The 17,925-nt window shown below is 49.6% G+C and overlaps 2 protein-coding genes across 6 annotated transcripts in view; both read left to right on the forward strand.

Annotated features, from left to right (window-relative positions):
• ZNF346 (zinc finger protein 346) overlaps positions 1-12,770 on the forward strand; it is a 59,628-nt gene extending 46,858 nt beyond the window's left edge. For 3 of the 4 annotated variants that reach the window (XM_016954321.4, XM_016954318.4, XM_003310982.6), the window contains one exon: positions 10,949-12,770. Coding sequence is in view for 1 of the 4 variants with exons in the window: in XM_054684818.2 (XP_054540793.1) it covers positions 10,949-11,071 (123 nt within the window). In the remaining 3 variants the exon portion in view is untranslated. The remainder of the gene's footprint in view (positions 1-10,948) is intronic. The other variant, XM_054684818.2, reaches the window with a different exon arrangement.
• FGFR4 (fibroblast growth factor receptor 4) overlaps positions 1-17,925 on the forward strand; it is a 34,122-nt gene that overhangs the window by 3,904 nt on the left and 12,293 nt on the right. For both annotated transcript variants that reach the window (XM_016954316.4, XM_016954311.4), the window contains exon 2: positions 17,697-17,807. In XM_016954316.4, coding sequence (XP_016809805.1) covers positions 17,765-17,807 — 43 coding nt within the window. In that variant the 5' untranslated portion in view covers positions 17,697-17,764. The remainder of the gene's footprint in view (positions 1-17,696; positions 17,808-17,925) is intronic.

The raw sequence follows: 17,925 nt of genomic DNA on the forward strand, positions 1-17,925 counted from the left end.
TGCCCTCTCTCAGGCAAGCTCTCTCCAAGAGGTGCCAAGGTGGCCGCTGGCAGCCTCAGGCTTCTATCCTGATACGTTAGTAACAACAGTGGAAAGAACACCTTTCTCCACTAGTTCCAACAAAATAGCTGGGATTGCCTCAACTGGTTTAGTCGTGTTCTCATCCCTGAATTAATCATTGTGGCTAGGGGAAAAGGCACTCTGATTTGGGGCCTGGATCATGTGCCTGAAGCTGAGTCAGCTCCACCTAAAACATTGAGAGAGGGAGTGATACAACCCCAAAAGAAGAAGGTTGTAGGGCTCTTTCCAGATTAAGGGGGAATGGATGCAGGGGGAGGGGGACAAAAACAACTGTGCACTATACCCAGAAATTGTTTAACTGTTTCCTTTTTTTCTCTAACTTTTTGAGGTACACCATACATTCAGTAATGTGCACCAATTTTAGACTTCAGTTTGATGAATCCTCACTTACATGTATACATTGGGGCAGTCACCCTCCAGATCAAGATACAGAACATTGCCAGGTCCCTAAAACATTCCCTCATTTCCCCTCCTAGTCAGTATCCCCCAGAAGTAACCACTATTTTGACCTCGATCATTATAGATTAGTTTTGCTTGCTCTTGAGTTTTATAAAAATGGAATCATACATTTTGCACAATATTAGTTTGTGGAATTCACCCATGTTACTGTATGTCTCAGAAGTTCAGTTTTTTTTTTTTTTCAGCCAGGCGCAGTGGCTCATGCCTGTAATCCCAGCGCTTTGGGAGGCCGAGGCGGGCACATCACTTGAGGTCAGGAGTTCGAGACCAGCCTAGCCAACATGGTAAAACCCTGTCTCTACTAAAAATACAAAAATTAGCTGGTCGTGGTGGTGGATGCCTGTAATCTCAGCTGCTCGGGAGGCTGAGGCAGGAGAATTGCTTGAACCTGGGAGGCGGAGGTTGCAAGTGAGCTGAGATCGTGCCACTGCACTCCAGCCTAGGTGACGTAGTAAGACTCTGTCTCAAAAAAAAAAAAAAAAAAACAAGTTGAGTTTTTTCATGCTGTGTAGTGGTCCTTTATTTGAATATAGCACAATTTAGCCATCCTACTTTTTTGTTTTTGTTTTTGAGATGTTCTCACTCTGGCCCCCAGGCTGGAATGCAGTGGTGCCATCAAGACTCACTGCAGCCTCGACCTCCTGGGCTCAAGTGATCCTCCCACCTCAGCCTCCCAAGTAGCTGAGACTACAGGCACATGCCACCACACCAGCTAATTTTTTCTATTTTTTGTAGAGATGGAGTCTCACTCTGTTGCCCAGGCTGGTCTCGAACTCCTGGGCTCAAGTGATCCTCCCGCCTCAGCCTCCCAAGTAGCTGGGACTACAGGCACATGCCACCATGCCAGCTAGTTTTTCGTATTTTTTGTAGGGATGGGGTCTCACCCTGTTGCCCAGGCTGGTCTCAAACTCCTGGGCTCAAGCGATCCACCCGCCTCAGCCTCTGAAAGTGCTGGGATTACAAGCGTGAGCCACCACGCCTGGCCCAGCCATCCTGTTGAGGGACAACTGGGTTGTTTCTAGTTTGGGGGTATCATAAATAAAACTGCTGTGAAGGATTTTGTACATGCTGCTTGGTACACATGTTCACTCATCTACTCAGGCGTGGAATCATACAGTAGGCATATGTTTAGCTTGTCTAGACACTGCCAAACAGTTTTCCAAAGTGGCTCTATTGACTTACATCCTCACCAGCAGTGTGTGGGAGCTCCAGCAGCTCCACGTCTTGGTTAGCACTTGGTGTTGTCAGTTTTTTTAATATTGGCCATTCTGGTGGTACCCAGGAATTTGAATCCATAGTTCCTGACTTGAAATCAGGGCCCCTGTTACTCTTAGCATGCTCAAGACAGGTTTGAATTTTGTAGCCTCGAATGGCCTCAGAAATCAATACCCAGGACCCACAATACAGCAGGCAAGCATGTGAGGGAGCCCCTGCTCATGGCTCCAGTGCCTAGGGAGGGTCTCAGAGAGGCATCAGCTCTGGAGAGGCAGTCTAGTGTAGTGGCGAAAACTCAGGTTCTGGGAAGCAAGCAGCTAAGGTTCAGATCCCAGCTCTGCCATCGCAAAGCTGCCTGGGGGTGGAACATTAGTACATACCTCACAGGGTGATTGTGAGAATTAAAAGAATAGATGGATATGAAATAATAGTGCCTTACACATGATAAATGCTATATAAATGATAGCTGCTGCTCTGTCTATTGTTGACCTGAAGTAAGCCCTGAGTCCCTCTGGAGCGGGGGTAAGGCCACAAGCAGATGGCATCTGGCATAGCCCCATGTAATAAGATTCAGTAATTCGGTCTGACTGAGGCGGGGGGAAAGCAGCATAGTGGCTAGAAGTGATTCTTTACTGGGGTCCAGCGAAAAGTCACCCTCCACTACTGGGGAGCCCTGCTTGTCCCAGGCCCAAGGCTCTTTGGCCATGACACTACTGAGGTGTCACACCTGAGGGGAAGAAATGGAATCATGCATGAAATGGAACCAAGAGGAAGTGGAAGCATACTCTTAGCCCAGAGCTAGATGCAAAGCAGCTGTTTGAATATAACAACCCACCAGTGCAGACACAGATCTAGACATGTACCTGTATAGCAGCCAATGAGGGGTGGCATGAGGGACAAGGGCCTGGGATTCAGGAGCCCTAAGTGTTGGTCTGAGCACTGCCACCAGCTATATGTGACCCGAGGCCTTGATACTGTCTTGTGAAGTGGAAGTTAGAAGAAATCACAGTTCCCAGCTCAAATCCTGAAGAAGTAGCAATGAACAGGTAACCGAGTTTCCTCCCAGAGCCCTAAGCCAGGTGTGGTGCACGTGCCTGCAATCCCATCTGCTTGGGAGGCCGAGGCAGGAGGATCGCTTGAGCCCAGGAGTTCAAGTCCAGCCTGGGCAACATAATGGGAGCCTCTTAAAAAAAAAAAAGAATGAAAGAAAAAAGGGGCCAGGCGCCAGGCGCGGTGGCTCACGCCTGTAATCCCAGCACTTTGGGAGGCTGAGGTGGGCGGATCACAAGGTTAGGAGATCGAGACCATCCTGGCTAACACGGTGAAACCCCATCTCTACTAAAAATACAAAAAATTAGCTGGTCGTAGTGGCGCATGCCTGTAGTCCCAGCTACCGGGAGGCTGAGGCAGGAGAATGGCGTGAACCCAGGAGGCGGAGCTTGCAGTGAGCTGAGATCGTGCCACTGCACTCCAGCCTGGGCGACAGAGCGAGACTCTGTCTCAAAAAAAAAAGAAGAAGAAGAAGAAGAAGAAAGCCCTTCCTTCCCTCACAGCAGTCCCTGCCAGATGAGCTGTCCCCACCCCCAAACCAGATGCTCTGATGAGCAGTCACTAGTGTAAAATACAATAGGAAGAACACTTTCTCCCTCTGACCATCCATCCACCTAACCTCACCTCTCTGTCCTGTGCAAAGCCCTATTACAGAGACAGGGCAGACCCGTCCCTGGCCTGTCTCTCCCAAGCTTACTGTTCATATATGCTGCTTCATCTGTCTAGGAATATCAGAACGCAGTTCTGTAAATGTTCAACTCTTCAGTGCAATGACCCCATTGGCCACTAGGTGGAGTCAGCGTCTTTTTTCTAGCAAGGTAGACCAGCCCTGGGACTTTACTGTTTGATTTAATGGGAAGAGAACAGGGTGACTTCATGAGCCCCTGTATATGCTATTTCAGTTAACCCTCAGGACAACTGGCAAAGACTTGATTTCACAGGAGAAAGTCAGGGACAAAGTCTTGCAGAGCTTACACAACCAAGAAGTAGCCTTGGAGAGAGGTTTGATCTTAGCACTTCTGCTCATTCCCAAGGCCGATTTCCCCTTCCCTCAGGACATTTCCCTCAGGAGGCCCTCTCTGTTTGAGGGCTGTAACTTAGTCACCTGTCTAGAAGTACACCTGATGTCAGGCCAGCTCCACAGCCCTTCTTTTCCTTTTCTCCTTTGGGTGACAAACCTGCTCCATTCTCAGATCCTGTGGTTCCGAGGGACTGACCCTGCTCTCTGATTCCAGGAGTGAGCCTGTGACCCGACTGAGTAATCACAGTCATAGTCTTCAGCTGTTAGTGTCCAGCATGTAAGGACAGCCTGCTTCAGAACTAAGCCAACACAGAGGAGGCCGGGCTCGGTGGCTCACACCTGTAACCCCAGTACTTTGGGAGGCCAAAGCAGGCAGATTACTTGAAGTCAGGAGTTCAAGGCCAGCTGGCCAACATGATGAAACCCCGTCTCTACTAAAAATACAAAAATTAATCAGGCGTGGTGGCGCACGTCTGTAGTCCCAGCTACTCAGGAGGCTGAGGCAGGAGTATTGCTTGAACCCATGAGGCGGAGGTTGCAGTGAGCCGAGATCACACCACTGTACTCCAGATAAGGAGAGACTCATTTCTGATGACTACCTGGATCCAACTATGCCTGAAGCTAATATCCCCCAGGACTTTTTAGTTATGACTTTTCTTTAAGTCAGTTGAGTTTCTATCACTTGCAACCAAGATTTCTGCCTAATACTTGCTCCAGCTCCCCTTGTCAACCTGGGGACCTCCACTCATCCAGAGATCACTGGCCCCCAAGGCCAAGTTGGCTGCCCTTTGTGTTCCCAGATGCCCTGTGTTCCCCTCTAGCATAGCCCTTAATATGCTGTGTTACGATGATGTAATTCCCTGTCTCTTCTTTTAGACTAGAAACTGTTTGAGGGCAGGAATTGGGTCTTATGATACTGCATCCCTGGTCCCTAGCATAGGACTGTGCTTATGTTTTAATAACTGCTTGGTGATTGAATACATTAATGAATAAATGAATAAAAATGTGTATGGTCTGGTAGGGACCATTGCTGGGATTTCACAGGAAAGACATTTATTTTGTTTGTTTTTTGAAACAGCGTCCCACTCTGTCACACAGGCTGTAATGCAGTGGTGCAAACACAGCTCATTGCAGCCTCGACCTCACTGACTCAAGTGATCCTCCCACGTCAGCCTCCCGAGTAGCTGGGACTACAGGCGCACACCACCACACCCAGCTAATTATCTTATTTTTTGTAGACACAAGGTCCCACTGTGTTGCCCAGGCTGGTCTTGAACTACTGAGCTCAAACGATCCTCCCACCTCGGCCTACCAGAGTGCTGGGATTGCAGACGTGAGCCACCGCACCTGGCCGGAAAGACTTATTGAGGGAGATGATCCTCTAGTGGTCATGAAGGTCAAAGGAGCCAGGTTGCTGGGGTGGGAGGAGGCTTAGTGAAAGGAACTAGAAGAGGCGAGTTGTGGAACACAGTTGATTGTTTCAATAATGGCCTCCCGTGAATCATTGCCTCCCTGTGCCTGCGTCGTTTTGCAATGTGACTTTATCATTGCTCCCATCAAGATCGGGCGGGGGCGGGGGGGTCAATTTCCCAGTCTCTTGAATCTGAACTAGTCTTGTGAGTTGCTTTGATCAGAGAATTCAGTAACATGACTGTACGACTTCCAAGGTTAGGACTTAAGTGCTCATGCAGCTTCCGTTCCTGACCCTGTGAAAGGAAGTTTGGGCTAGACCATGTGGCGACCACAGACCAGGTAGAGAGAGAAGCCAACAGCCAGCTCCATACATGTGAGGGAGGACATCCCAGACCCTCTAGAATAGCCAATCCACAGCATAAGCAGAACTGCCACCTGAGCCCAGCTAATCACAGAATTGTGAGAAATAATACATTGTTTTAAATAATTAAGTTTGGGAACAGTTTGTGCAGTAAAGGCTCACAGAATCACTAGGTATAATAATCAGAAGCTTCCTAGTGTCTGTTTACCCTTCTTCCTATAATAAGCTTTTCTTTGAAAAACCCCACCCTCAGCTTATGTAGTCCGGGTGGGGAAGACCTCCACTCTCCTGGCTTTTGCCAGAACAGTTGAGAAGTTGCCAAGTGGGAATGTCTCGAGCCCAGAGCTGTTAGTGGCCTTCTTTGTCACTTCTTAGGGAGCACCTGTCATAGAGAAGAAGACAGAAGAGAGAATGAGTTTTGACCATACTGTTGGGAACCAGGATCAAGCTGTTTCTGAAGCCTGATTCACACCAGGACTTACAGTCATGCTCCTGTAGTCCCAGCTACTCAGGAGACTAAGGCAGGAGAATTTCTTAGGCCCAGGAGTTCAAATCCAGCCTGGGCAGCACAACAAGACCTCATCTCTTTAAAAAGTGCATGAGCCAGTACATTCACGATTTTGTGTAAGCAGGTTTGATTTTTGAGTTTCTGTGTCTTGCAACTGAATGAAAACGTTCGCTGAGAGTCAGAAAAATTGATAGAGGCTGAGCAGCTCCAGGGCAGAGGGCAGTTAGGTCAGACAGAGGAGGGATTCCTGGCCGGGCAAGTTGGCTCACACCTGTAATCCCAGCACTTTGGGAGGCCGAGGCGGGCGGATCACGAGGTCAGGAGAACGAGACCATCCTGGCTAACACGGTGAAACCCGTCTCTACTAAAAATACAAAAATTTAGCCGGGCATGGTGGCGGGCACCTGTAGTCCCAGCTACTCGGGAGGCTGAGGCAGGTGAATGGCATGAACCCAGGAGGCGAAGCTTGCAGTGAGCCGAGATCACGCCAGTGCACTCCAGCCTGGGCGACAGAGCAAGACTCCCTCCGTCTCAAAAAAAAAAGAATTTTTTTTAAATAAAAATAAAATATATCTACATTTTGGCCGGGCATGGTGGCTCATGCCTGTAATCTCAGCACTTTGGGAGGCCAAAGCAGGTGGATCATGAGATCAGGAGTTCAAGACCAGCCTGGACAACATGGTGAAACCCCGTCTCTATTAAAAATACAAAAAAAAACTAGCCGGGCATGGTGGTGGGTGCCTGTAATCCCAGCTACTCATGAGGCTGAGGCGGGAAAATGGCTTGATCCCAGGAGGCAGAGGTTGCAGTGAGCCGAGATGAGTAACACTGTACCCCGGCCTGGGCGACAGAGCCAGACTCCGTCTCAAAAAACAAACAAACAAAAAATCTACACTTTTTAATACCCCTCCCTTCAATAGGTCAAGTTTAATTTCTACCCTATATCCCCTAATATGGGCTGTAAGTAGCAATTCACTTTACCTACTGATTGATTGATTGACTCAAGGTCTTGCTGTGTCCCCCAGGCTGGAGTGCATGGCACAATCATAGGTCACTGCAGCCTCGATCTCCTGGGCTCAAGCAGTCCTCCCACCTCAGCCTCCTGAGTAGCTGGAACTACAGGCATGCGCCACTGTGCCTGGCCAATTTTTTTTCTTTTTTTTTTGAGACAGAGTTTCTCTCTTGTCGCCCTGGCTAGAGTGCAGTGGTGCAATCTCGGCTCACTGCAAACTCTGCCTCCTGGGTTCAAACGATTCTCCTGTCTCAGCCTCCCAATTAGCTGGAATTACAGGCACCCGCCACCACGCCCAGCTAATTTTTGTACTTTTAGTAGATACAGGGTTTCACCAGGTTGACCAGGCTGATCTCGAACTCCCAACCTCAGGCGATTGACCTGCCTCAGCCTCCCAAAGTGCTGGGATTACAGGCGTGAGCCACCACGCCCGTCTGGCTAATATTTTTTATTAGGGTCTCACTCCATTGCCCAGGCTGGTCTCAAACTCCTAGGCTCAAGGAATCCTCCTCGCTCGGCCTCCTGAAGTGCTGGGATTATAGGCGTGAGCCACTGTGCCTGGCTGTGACTCACTTTTAACTGATAGAATAAGACAGAAGTGACAAGAATCTGATGTCTGAGAGTAAGTTATACATTACATTGCAGCTTCAATATTTCTCTCTTGGATCACCAGCTCTGAGGGAAACTGCTTGAGTGTTGTGGGAACACTCAAGCAGCCCTATCAAGAGGCTGTTGTTGAGAGAAATGTAGGTCTTCTACCAATGACAAAGATTCTTTGGTTGGCCAAATTTTAGTCAGGCTTCTGAGCCTTCTCCTAGGTCCATCTGTGCACTTCCTTGTAAAATCTAGTTTTAGCAAAGAACCTGCTAAGTCTAGTTTAGCAAGAACTGCCGCCCATCTTCGATATCTGATCAGGTTCCTCCTCCTCCACCATCCCCCAGGTGATGGCTGATGGGCCTGTCTTCAGCAAGAATCCTGTTGGGTCAGTTTGGACAGAATCCCTTTACCCCGACGTTTCCTCTTAGTCATTTTCCATTCACTGCTCCCCACTCTGTTCCTTGGCTCAGAATTCCCACTCGCCCATGCTGTTTTCAGAATGGAGCCCAATCTCTCTCCCCCTCTGCAAGATCCCATTGCAGTGGTCCCTGTGACTATCTCAATGGTCCTGAATAAAGTTTTCTTTACTGTGCTTTAAATAAGTATCGTTGAGCCAGGTGTGGTGGCTCACGCCTGTAATCCCAGCAGTTTGGGAGGCTGAGGTGGGTGGATCATTTGAGGTCAGGAGTTTGAGACCATCCTGGCCAATATGGTGAAACTCCATCTCTACTAAAAATACAAAAATTAGCTGGGCATGGTGACAGGTGCCTGTAATCCTAGCTACTTGGGAGGCTGAGGCTGGAGAATCGCTTGAACCCAGGAGGCAGAGGTTGCAGTGAGCCGAGATCACGCCACTGTACTCCAGCTTGGGCGACAGAGCGAGACTCTCAAGAAAAATAAATAAATAAACATAAAAACAAGTATCTTTGAATAATTTTTTCTTTAACACCAATACTCAGCCAAATATTTGGTATGTAAAGTCGTTAAGTTTAAAAGTAATGTGTTATGAAGCAATGGATAACTAATACAGGTCTTTTTCCTAAAAGCCATGGAAATTTATTAAAAGGTTTTAAACAAATAGCAGTGAAAACAGGATGAATTTGCTGCCATGTAAACAAATGAGTACTATGGCCAAAGAGCCAACAGAGGAGAGTGGAGACACAAAGGAAGGGTGTTCTACTGAGAAGGAGCCTTTTATTTATAAAGGGTTTAAGAAAAAGGATTAGCCAAAGAAAAAATTATATGGTTCACATAGTGAAATGTTCAAAGAAGGAATGGCTTCAGGCAAGGCTTGATCCAGGTGCACTCCAGCTCTTGGCCCTCTTGTTTCCTTTATTGCTGTCATTCACAGAGAAGCTCTCCCAAGCAACTCTAGGCATCCCTATTCACAGCTCAGCTTCTCAGAGAGTTGGTTTCCTATTCATTCCAATAAAAGACCTAGACTGGCTCCCATTGGCCCTCCCATGGTCACATGCTCATCTCTGACTTAATCACAATGGCCTGGGAGATGGAATATTCTCCTTAGCCAGGTCTGGGTCACATGTCCACCATAAATGCCAAGGAGGAGTGTTGGTTTCATCCAGTCCCCCATGGACTGCTAGTAGGGGAGGACCACGACATCAAGAAAAGTTTGAGGGGTCGTTACCAGAGAGAGGAAAAGGGTTTTAATGTCCAGTTTAGGGTGGCCAGGAGGGATCTGAAAGAAAAAGGAATGCCTGGCCAGGCGCGGTGGCTCACGCCTGTAATCCCAGCACTTTGGGAGGCCGAGGCAGGTGGATCACCTGAGGTCAGGAGCTCGAGCCCAGCCTGGTCAACATGGTGAAACCCCATCTCTACTAAAAATACAAAAATTAGCTGGGCATGGTGGTGAGTGCCTGTAATCCCAGCTACTCGGGCGGCTGAGGAAGGAGAATTGCTTGAACCCGGGAGGTGGAGGTTGCAGTGAGCTGAGATTGCACCACTGCACTCCAGCCTGGGCAACAGAGCAAGACTCCATCTCAAAAAAAGAAAAGAAAAGGGAATGCCTGAGAGGAGTCCAGAAATACCTGCTGAATGGCAGGTATCTGGTAGAATGGCTGGAAAGCGGGGAGGACAGATAGGCAGGCCAGAGGAAGAATGCTCAGCAACAAAGGCAGCATAAGCAAAGACGCCACGGTGTTAGCCAGTCAGGCACATTCAGAGGCTCTACCTGGAGCTCACTGCAGCTGCGAAACAGAGCAGGTGTCTTGGGGGAGACTGGAGCTGGGACAGCAGAGAGCAGCAGAGGCCAGTCCTGGAGGGCCCTGAATGTCAGGCTGAGGAGCTGGGGGTGCCAGTGGGTGGTGGGGGGAGAGTAGTTAAGGGTGAGGAGCAGCAGCACAGTGGCACATGCCTGGAGTCCCAGCTAATGGGGAGGCTGAGGCAGGAGGATCCTGTGAGCCTAGCAGTTGAAATCCCATCTGGCAATGTAACAAGACCCCGTCTCTAATAAAAATAAGCTGGCCGGGCGTAATAGCTCGTGTCTGTAATCCCAGCACTTTGGGAGGCCAAGGCAGGCAGATCACTTGAGGCCAGGAGTTCGAGACCAGCCTGGCCAACATGGTGATACCCGTCTCTACTAAAGACACAAAAATTAGCCAGGCGTGGTGGCACACGCCTGTAATCCCAGGTACTTGGAAGGCTGAGGCAGGAGAATCATCTGAACCCAGGAGACAGGTTGCAGTGAGCCTAGATCGTGCCACTGCACTCCAGCCTGGGCATGAGACTGTCTCAAATAAATAGACAAATAAATGATTTTTAAAAAATAAAAGCTGAGGAGTGACTTGGTTAGATCTGTAGTTTAAAGAAGTCATTTTGGGGCCAGGCACGGTGGCTCACGCCTATAATCCCAGCACTTTGGGAGGCTGAGGCAGGTGGATCACCTGAGGTCAGGAGTTTGAGACCAGTCTGGCCAACATGGTGAAACTCCGTCTCTACTAAAAATACAAAAAATTACCCAGCCGTGGTGGCTTACACCTGTAATCCCAGCTACTCAGGAGGGTGAGGCAGGAGATTTGCTTGAACCTGGGAGGTGGAGGTTGCAGTGAGCCAAGATCATGCCACTGCACTGCAGCCCGGGCGACAGAGTGAGACTCAAAAAAAAAAAAAAGTCATTTTAGGAACCAGTCACCGCTTCTTTTTGATAGCCCCTGGTTTTGTTAGGGGAAGCAAGGGGTTCAGCAAAATGAATATACTTCCTGGCTTCCTTTGCAGCTAGGGGTGGCCGTGTCACAGTCTGGCCAAGGAAATGAAATTGGGAGTTGCTGTGTGGAAACTCAACTCTCTGGAACTTCTTCCTTCCTCCTGCCTCTGCACAAATGTGATGGCAGCAGCTGAAGCCAACATCTTGCGACCATGAGAGAAAAACCTGGAGAACAGACGAGTCCTCAACCCTGACTTCAGACCAACCTACACCCACCTCTAGACGTGGGGCTAAGTGAGAGATGGATACACTGTTTCATTTAAGCCCTGGTCACTTAGGTTTTCTGTTATTCACACCCCAACAAAACCCTACATGGTCCAGGAGGGCACCGGGCAAAGTACAGAAGGGCACGAGTTTACTTCCTGCTTCCCTGGAGACCACCAGCCCTCTCACCCTTCCAGCCCAGCCTCTGCCACTTCCCAGCTGTTGGTCCACCTCCAAACAAACGTGCATGCCAACACCCGGTGGGTGTGAGGCTTGTAGGCCCAAGTCTAGAGAGAGCTGAGTCTGGCAAAGCCTGAAAGCCCCTGTCCTAGCAAGCCAGGCCACAGGTCTAGAGTATCCGAGACCAGTGAATAAGGGGACGGGGGGTGCTACTGAGACTGTGAGAAGCCCCAGGACCCGCCCAGGGTAGTTAGAACTGAGTGAGGTTAGCCGGGACTAACCTCACTCAGATCCCTCCTCCCCAGTTCCCCTCCATCCACTTTGGTTTGGAAGCCTCCCCAGAGCTCTCCCAGGCTGTCATCAGCTCTAAACTCTCTGCCTCCACAAAAATGCCCTGGGCAACCTGTAACTCACAGCCCTGCTGTCTTCAGAGTATAAACTGGAGACAGATGTACCCAGAATTGAGGACGGGTGGGAAATGAGGAGAAATGAAGGCTGAGGAGGGGTCATTCTCACAGTCCCTCCCTCTCGGTCACAGGAGGGTGTTGCCCATGCTTTTGGGTGGGTCCCAGGCCCATAGCTGCAAATATTCATATTGGCTACTCTTCAGTGAGCAAGGGGTATATGCCAGGCACTGGCATTGTGCTTGACATACATCATCATACTGAGTCCTCACGGAAGATGTATTATTCCCATTTCACAGAAGATGAAACTGAGGCTTGAGGTTAAGTGATCTGTCCGTGACCACAAAGAGTTTTCGGGACTCAAACCCAGATCTGTCACTGGGCAAGGTGGCTCACACCTATAATCCCAGCCCTTTGGGAGACCGAGGCCAGCAGATCTCTTGTGGCCAGGAGTTCAAGCCTGGCCAACAATGGCAAAACCCCGTCTCTACTAAAAATACAAAAATTAGCTGGGCGTGGTGGCACACACCCGTAATCCCAGCTATTCAGGTGGCTGAGGCAGGAGAATCACTTGAACCCAGGAGGTGGTGGTTGCAGTGAGCCTAGATCGTGCCACTGCATTCCAGCCTGAGCGATAGAGTAAGACTCTGTCTCCAAAAAAAAACCCAGATCTGTCCGACTCTGACACCCAACCTTTAATCACTCACTTTCTGTCAATGTCACCTCCGTTTTGACCAGCCAAGCTAGACCTCCCTGGAGCCTGCGGAGAAGCCAAGGTAGAAAAGGGTTGGAAAAGAATAATAAAATAGGCCAGGTGCGGTGGCTCAAGCCTGTACTCCCAGCACTTTTGGAGGCCGAGACAGGCAGATTGCTTGAGCCCAGGAGTTCAAGACCAGCCTGGGCAACATAATGAGACCCTGTTTCAACTTAAAAAAAAAATGGTAATGAACAATTATCAATTCTGAGCAGCCGGGTATGGTATGACCCTGTGTACTTTTTCTGTATTTTAAAATGTTCTCAAAATAAAACTTGTTTAAAAAAAAAAGAAGAGGACAAAGAAGAGGAGGAGGAAAAAGAAGAGGAAGAGTAAGGAAGGAGGAAAGAAGAGGAGGGGGAGGGAGGGAGGAAGGAAGGAAGGAGAATAAATGAAGAAAGAGGCCAGGCAGAATGGCTCATGGCTGTAATCCCAGCACTTTGGGAGGCCAAGGCGGGTGGATCACCTGAGGTCATGAGTTCGAGACCAGCCTGGCCAACATGATGAAACCCTGTCTCTACTAAAAATACAAAAATTAGCGAGTCATGGTGGTGCATGCCCATAATCCCAGCTACTTGGGAGGCTGAGGCAGGAGAATCGCTTGAACCCGGGAGGCGGAGGTTGCAGTGAGCCAAGATTGCGCCACTGTACTCCAGCCTGGGCAATAAGAACGAAACTTCATCACCAAAAAAATAATAATAATGTAAAATAAATAAATGAAGAAAGAACAAGACTGGGTCGGGTGCAGTGGCTCACGCCTGTAATCCCAGCACATTGGCAGGCCGAAGTGGGCAGATCACCTGAGGTCAGGAGTTGGAGACCAGTCTGGCCAAGATGGTGATTTTTGTCTTTACCAAAAGATACAAAAGTCAGCTGGGCGTTGTGGTGCGTGCCTGTAATCCCAGCTACTCGGGAGGCTGAGGCAGGAGAAGTGCTTGAACCCGGCAGGCGGAAGTTGCAGTGAGCCGAGATTGCGCCGCTGCACTCCATCCTGGATGACAGAGTAGGACTCCATCTTGGGGGTAAAAAAAAAAAAAGAACAAGACTGGGCCCAGAGTTAGGGCCAGGCCCAGGCTGGAGTGGGGCCTGGGCAGGGGCCGGGCCGGCTTTAGTGGCAGCCCTTCTGCACAAGAGCCCCAGTGTTCCCTGGGCCCGGCTGCCATCCAAGAGCAACATCGTTGGCACCAGGCAACGTCTGCCCTCTACCCCCCGATGACTCTGCCCCCAGGCAGGTGGGGGGTAGGACCTGGCCTCAGGAGACCCTCCTGGCCCAGCCCAGCATTCTAGAGGCACAGAGTCTGCAAACCCCTGCCTGGGCCGGGTGTCTCCTCAGGACTGCTGGCTAAAAGGTCAAGGAGTACAGTGCTCAGTCCCAGCCCCCACATCTCCCTCCCTAACACACTCACCTTCAGGTGAATCTGCACCTTCCCGGGCCACAGTTAAGGATGGAGACAGAAAGCATCTGATGCAGTAGCATCAATGATCCCACTCTGGAGAGTTATCCCGAGCTCTCCATCTTTGCCCCAGAAGACAGGGGTTCGAGTTCTGCAATTCACTTGCTAGATGACCTCAAAGAAGTAATTCCATCTCCCTGAGCTTGTTTCTTCATCTACAAATCAGAGCTAAGGATTCCTATGCCATTTGGCTTGGTGGAAGAATTAAAGGATATAACCCATGTACAACACCCAGCATGATGCCTGGCACATAACGGGAGCTGAAGAGTCACGAGCTCAGGAACAGGAACACGTTCATTTCCCCCAACACTCCTAGGAAGAAAGAAGCTGGAGCAGCCGGGAGCCTTGCTCACGCCTGTAATCCCAGCACTTTGGGAGGCCGAGACGGGTGGATCACCTGAGGTCAGGAGATCGAGACCAGCCTGGCCAACATGGTGAAACCCCGTCTCTACAAAAATACAAAAATTAGCTGGGCGTGGTGGCAGGTGCCTGTAGTCCCGGCTACTAGGAAGGCTGAGGAAGGAGAGGCAGGAGAGGCAGGAGAATTGCTTGAGCCTGGGAGGCGGAGGTTGCAGTGAGCCGAGATCACGCCACTGCACTCCAGCCTGGGCAATAGAGCAAGACTCCATCTCCACAAAAAAAAAAAAAAAGGAAGAAGAGGAAGCTGGAGCATGACGGCTTTCTGGGTGGGGAAACTGAGGCAGAGGCAGGTTAACAGCAGGATCTTAGGGTGACAGGCTCTTGCCTCTGCTAAGCAAGAGAGAGAGAGAGAGAGAGAGTGTGTGTGTGTGTGTGTGTGTGTGTGTGTCTGAATGTATTTTTTTTTTTTTTTTTTAGACAGGGTCTTGCTCTGTTTCCCAGGCTAGAGTGCAGTGCGTGATCTTGGTTCAATGCAACATCTGCCTCCCAGGTTCAAGTGATTCTCCTGCCTCAGCCACCCCAGTAGCTGGGATTACAAGTGTGCGCCACCATGCCTGGCCAATTTTTGTATTTTTAGTAGAGATGGGGTTTTACCATGTTGGCCAGGGTGGTCTCGAACTCCTGACCTCAAGTGATCCGCCCACCTCAGACTCCCAAAGTGCTGGGATTACAGGAGTGAGCCACTGTGCCCAGTCGTGTCTGAATGTCTTTGAGAAAGAGACTGCAAATGTGACTGGTGAAAGATTGCGTGTCAGCAAGAGAGTGAGACAGTGTGAAAGGCTTAGGTGCTCTCCCTGACTGGCTCAGCTTATCTCCCAGGCTGTAACTGATTACTTATCTGTCTGTCCCCACTACAATGTCAGCAGCCCCTTGAAGGGTAGAAGTAGGGTCCAGGCCAGGTGAGGTGGCTCACATCTGTAATCCCAGCATTTGAGGAGGCTGACATGGGCAGATAACTTGAGGTCAGGAGTTTGAGACTAGCCTGGTCAATATGGTGAAACCTTGTCTCTACTAAAAATATAAAAATTAGCCAGGTGTAGTGGTACACATTTGTAATCCCAGCTACTCAGGAGCCTGAGGCAGGAGAATCACTTGAACCCAGGAGGCAGAGCTTGCAGTGAACTGAGATCACACCACTGCACTCCAGCCTGGACAACAGAGCAAGACACTGTCTCCCAAAGAAAAGAAAAGAAAAAGAGTCCAATTCGGGGCTTTATCCCCAGGATTTAAAACAGTGGATGCCACATAGTGAACCTTCAATAAATAATCATTCAAATGAATGAGTGAATGACTTTGTGAGGGAGCATCAGCCTCTGCGGAGGGTCAGTGTGAAAGGTTATGAGTGCGGGGAGAGGAGGCAGACAAGGGATATGGGGAACATATCCTAGGGACATCAGAGGGTTGCAAATCTGAGTGATTTGCGCATCTCAGGAGACAAGGAGGTTGCAAGACCTGAGCTATGAAAACTTTTAGTTTGTCTTTGGCTCCGGTAAACTCAGGAAATGCCCGGGAAGGTGAATGAAAGCCATGTGGGGTCCAGCTCCAGCTGGCGGCTCACCCTGTCTCCCCCCACAACCACATTCACAAGGGGAGCCAGCAGAGGGCCAGAGGCAGGGAGCTGAACCCCTCCAGCAGTCCGGGAGGTCTGGCAAGGTCCCCTCTGGACAGGCAGCTCCCAGGGCCAGGAGCCTCATCTGTCCTGGGAGCTCCAGCAAGGCAGGACTCTAGAGAAGGGAACCAGGACAAATTGTTTTTAAAAGATAACCAATTAAAAAAAAATTTATAATATACATATATATGTGTGGGTGTGTCTGTATGTATATACACACAGACACACACACACACACACATATATATATATATATATATTATTTTTTTGGAGACAGAGTCTCACTCTGTCACCCAGTCTGGAGTGCAATGGCACGATCTCGGCTCACTGCAACCTCCACCTCCCAGGTTCAAGCAATTCTCTGCCTCAGCCTCCCTAGTAGCTGAGATTACAGGCACATGCCACCATGCCTGGCTAATTTTTTTGTATTTTTAGTAGAGATGGGGTTTCACCATCTTGCCAGGTTGGTCTTGAACTCCTGACCTCGTGATCCACCCACCTAAGCCTCCCAAAGTGCTGAGATTACAGGCGTGAGCCACCGTGCCCAGCCTAATATATATTTTTAATAGAGACGAGATCTCACTATGTTGCCCAGGCTGGCCTCGAACTCCTGAGTTCAAGCGATCCTCCCGACTCAGCCTCCCACAGTGCTGGGATTATAGGCATGAGCCACCATGCCTGGCCTCAATTATTTTCTGATTTATCTTTGGGAGGAGACCATTCTTTCGCTTAAGAAAAAAAAGAAAAAAACAATTTTAAGTCTCTTTAATGGGCCTTACAGTTATGCAAAGATATGCCACTATCCCTTTGGGAGTGAGGGTGGAAAGAACTAGACTTGCCTGCGTAACAATGAGAAAGGAAGTTGCTTCTTAAGACAGGGTCTACACTAGCTAGAGGGGACAACCAGGACCTGAGCCTCAGACAGGGTCTCGCTCCATAGCCTGTTGCCCAGGCTACAGTGCAGTGGAGCGATCACGGCTCACTGCTGCCTCGACTTCCTGGGCTCAAGCAATCCTCTGGCCTCAGCCTCCCAAGTAGCTGGGACCACAGGTGCACCCAGCCCATTTCCCTTCCTCTCAAGGTGCCTTAAGAGAAGGAGAAGGCTTGAGATTCAGGTGAGGGATGGGCAGAGATCGGAGGCTGCCTGGCCTCCTGGTTTGGCCACAGTCTAGATGCTCAGGAGAGAAGTGCTTACAGGTGAGGCAAACATGAGCCAGGTGGGCACGGAGCTATCTGGGAGCACCTACTGTATGCCAGACACTTGAACTCTAATGGTGAGGTCTGAGGACACAGTTCCTCTACTGAAAAATAGAGACAGAGCAACTATGTTGCCAGGGCTGGCCTCACACTCCTGAATTCAAGCTGTCCTCCTACCTCAGTCTCCTAGTAACTAGAACTACAGGCACCCGTCATTGTGCCCTGCCATTCCACAGCTATTTACATAATTAACTGTTCAGTTACAATTCTGGCAAGCGTGCTGAAGAAATAACAGGTCCTAAATAATTACAGCTAGTATTACAAAGCAAGCGCTGCATGCCAGGCTTACACATACTGCTAACATGTCTACTTTTTGCAACAACCTCTTGTGGGTGAGACTATCATTTGCCTGTTTTACTGAAAGGACAGTGAAGACTGAGGCCTTGTGTGATGGTGCTGAGAGCTGGGCCTATGACGTCCAGCCCTGTAGTCTGTGCTCTGAACCACTTCACCCTGTTTCTTTCTCCATCCTCACAGTAGAGACGTCATCTAAGAGGAGCTTGCAAGTCCAGAGGGCTTCCTGAAGGAAGTGAGCTGAGAATAATATGAAATTAACCAGACCAAGGGGCATTCCAGGAAGAGAGAATGGTACGTGAAACTGCCCAGGAGTAGCAGGGTGGGAGCCAGGAGGCGTGGGTCATGGCAATCTATGTATAAAGAGCTATGGGAAGCTATAGGAAAATTTAAGGGAGTGGCTGACACAGTC

Source organism: Pan troglodytes, chromosome 4, assembly GCF_028858775.2.
Source record: "Pan troglodytes isolate AG18354 chromosome 4, NHGRI_mPanTro3-v2.0_pri, whole genome shotgun sequence".
NCBI lineage: Eukaryota > Metazoa > Chordata > Mammalia > Primates > Hominidae > Pan > Pan troglodytes.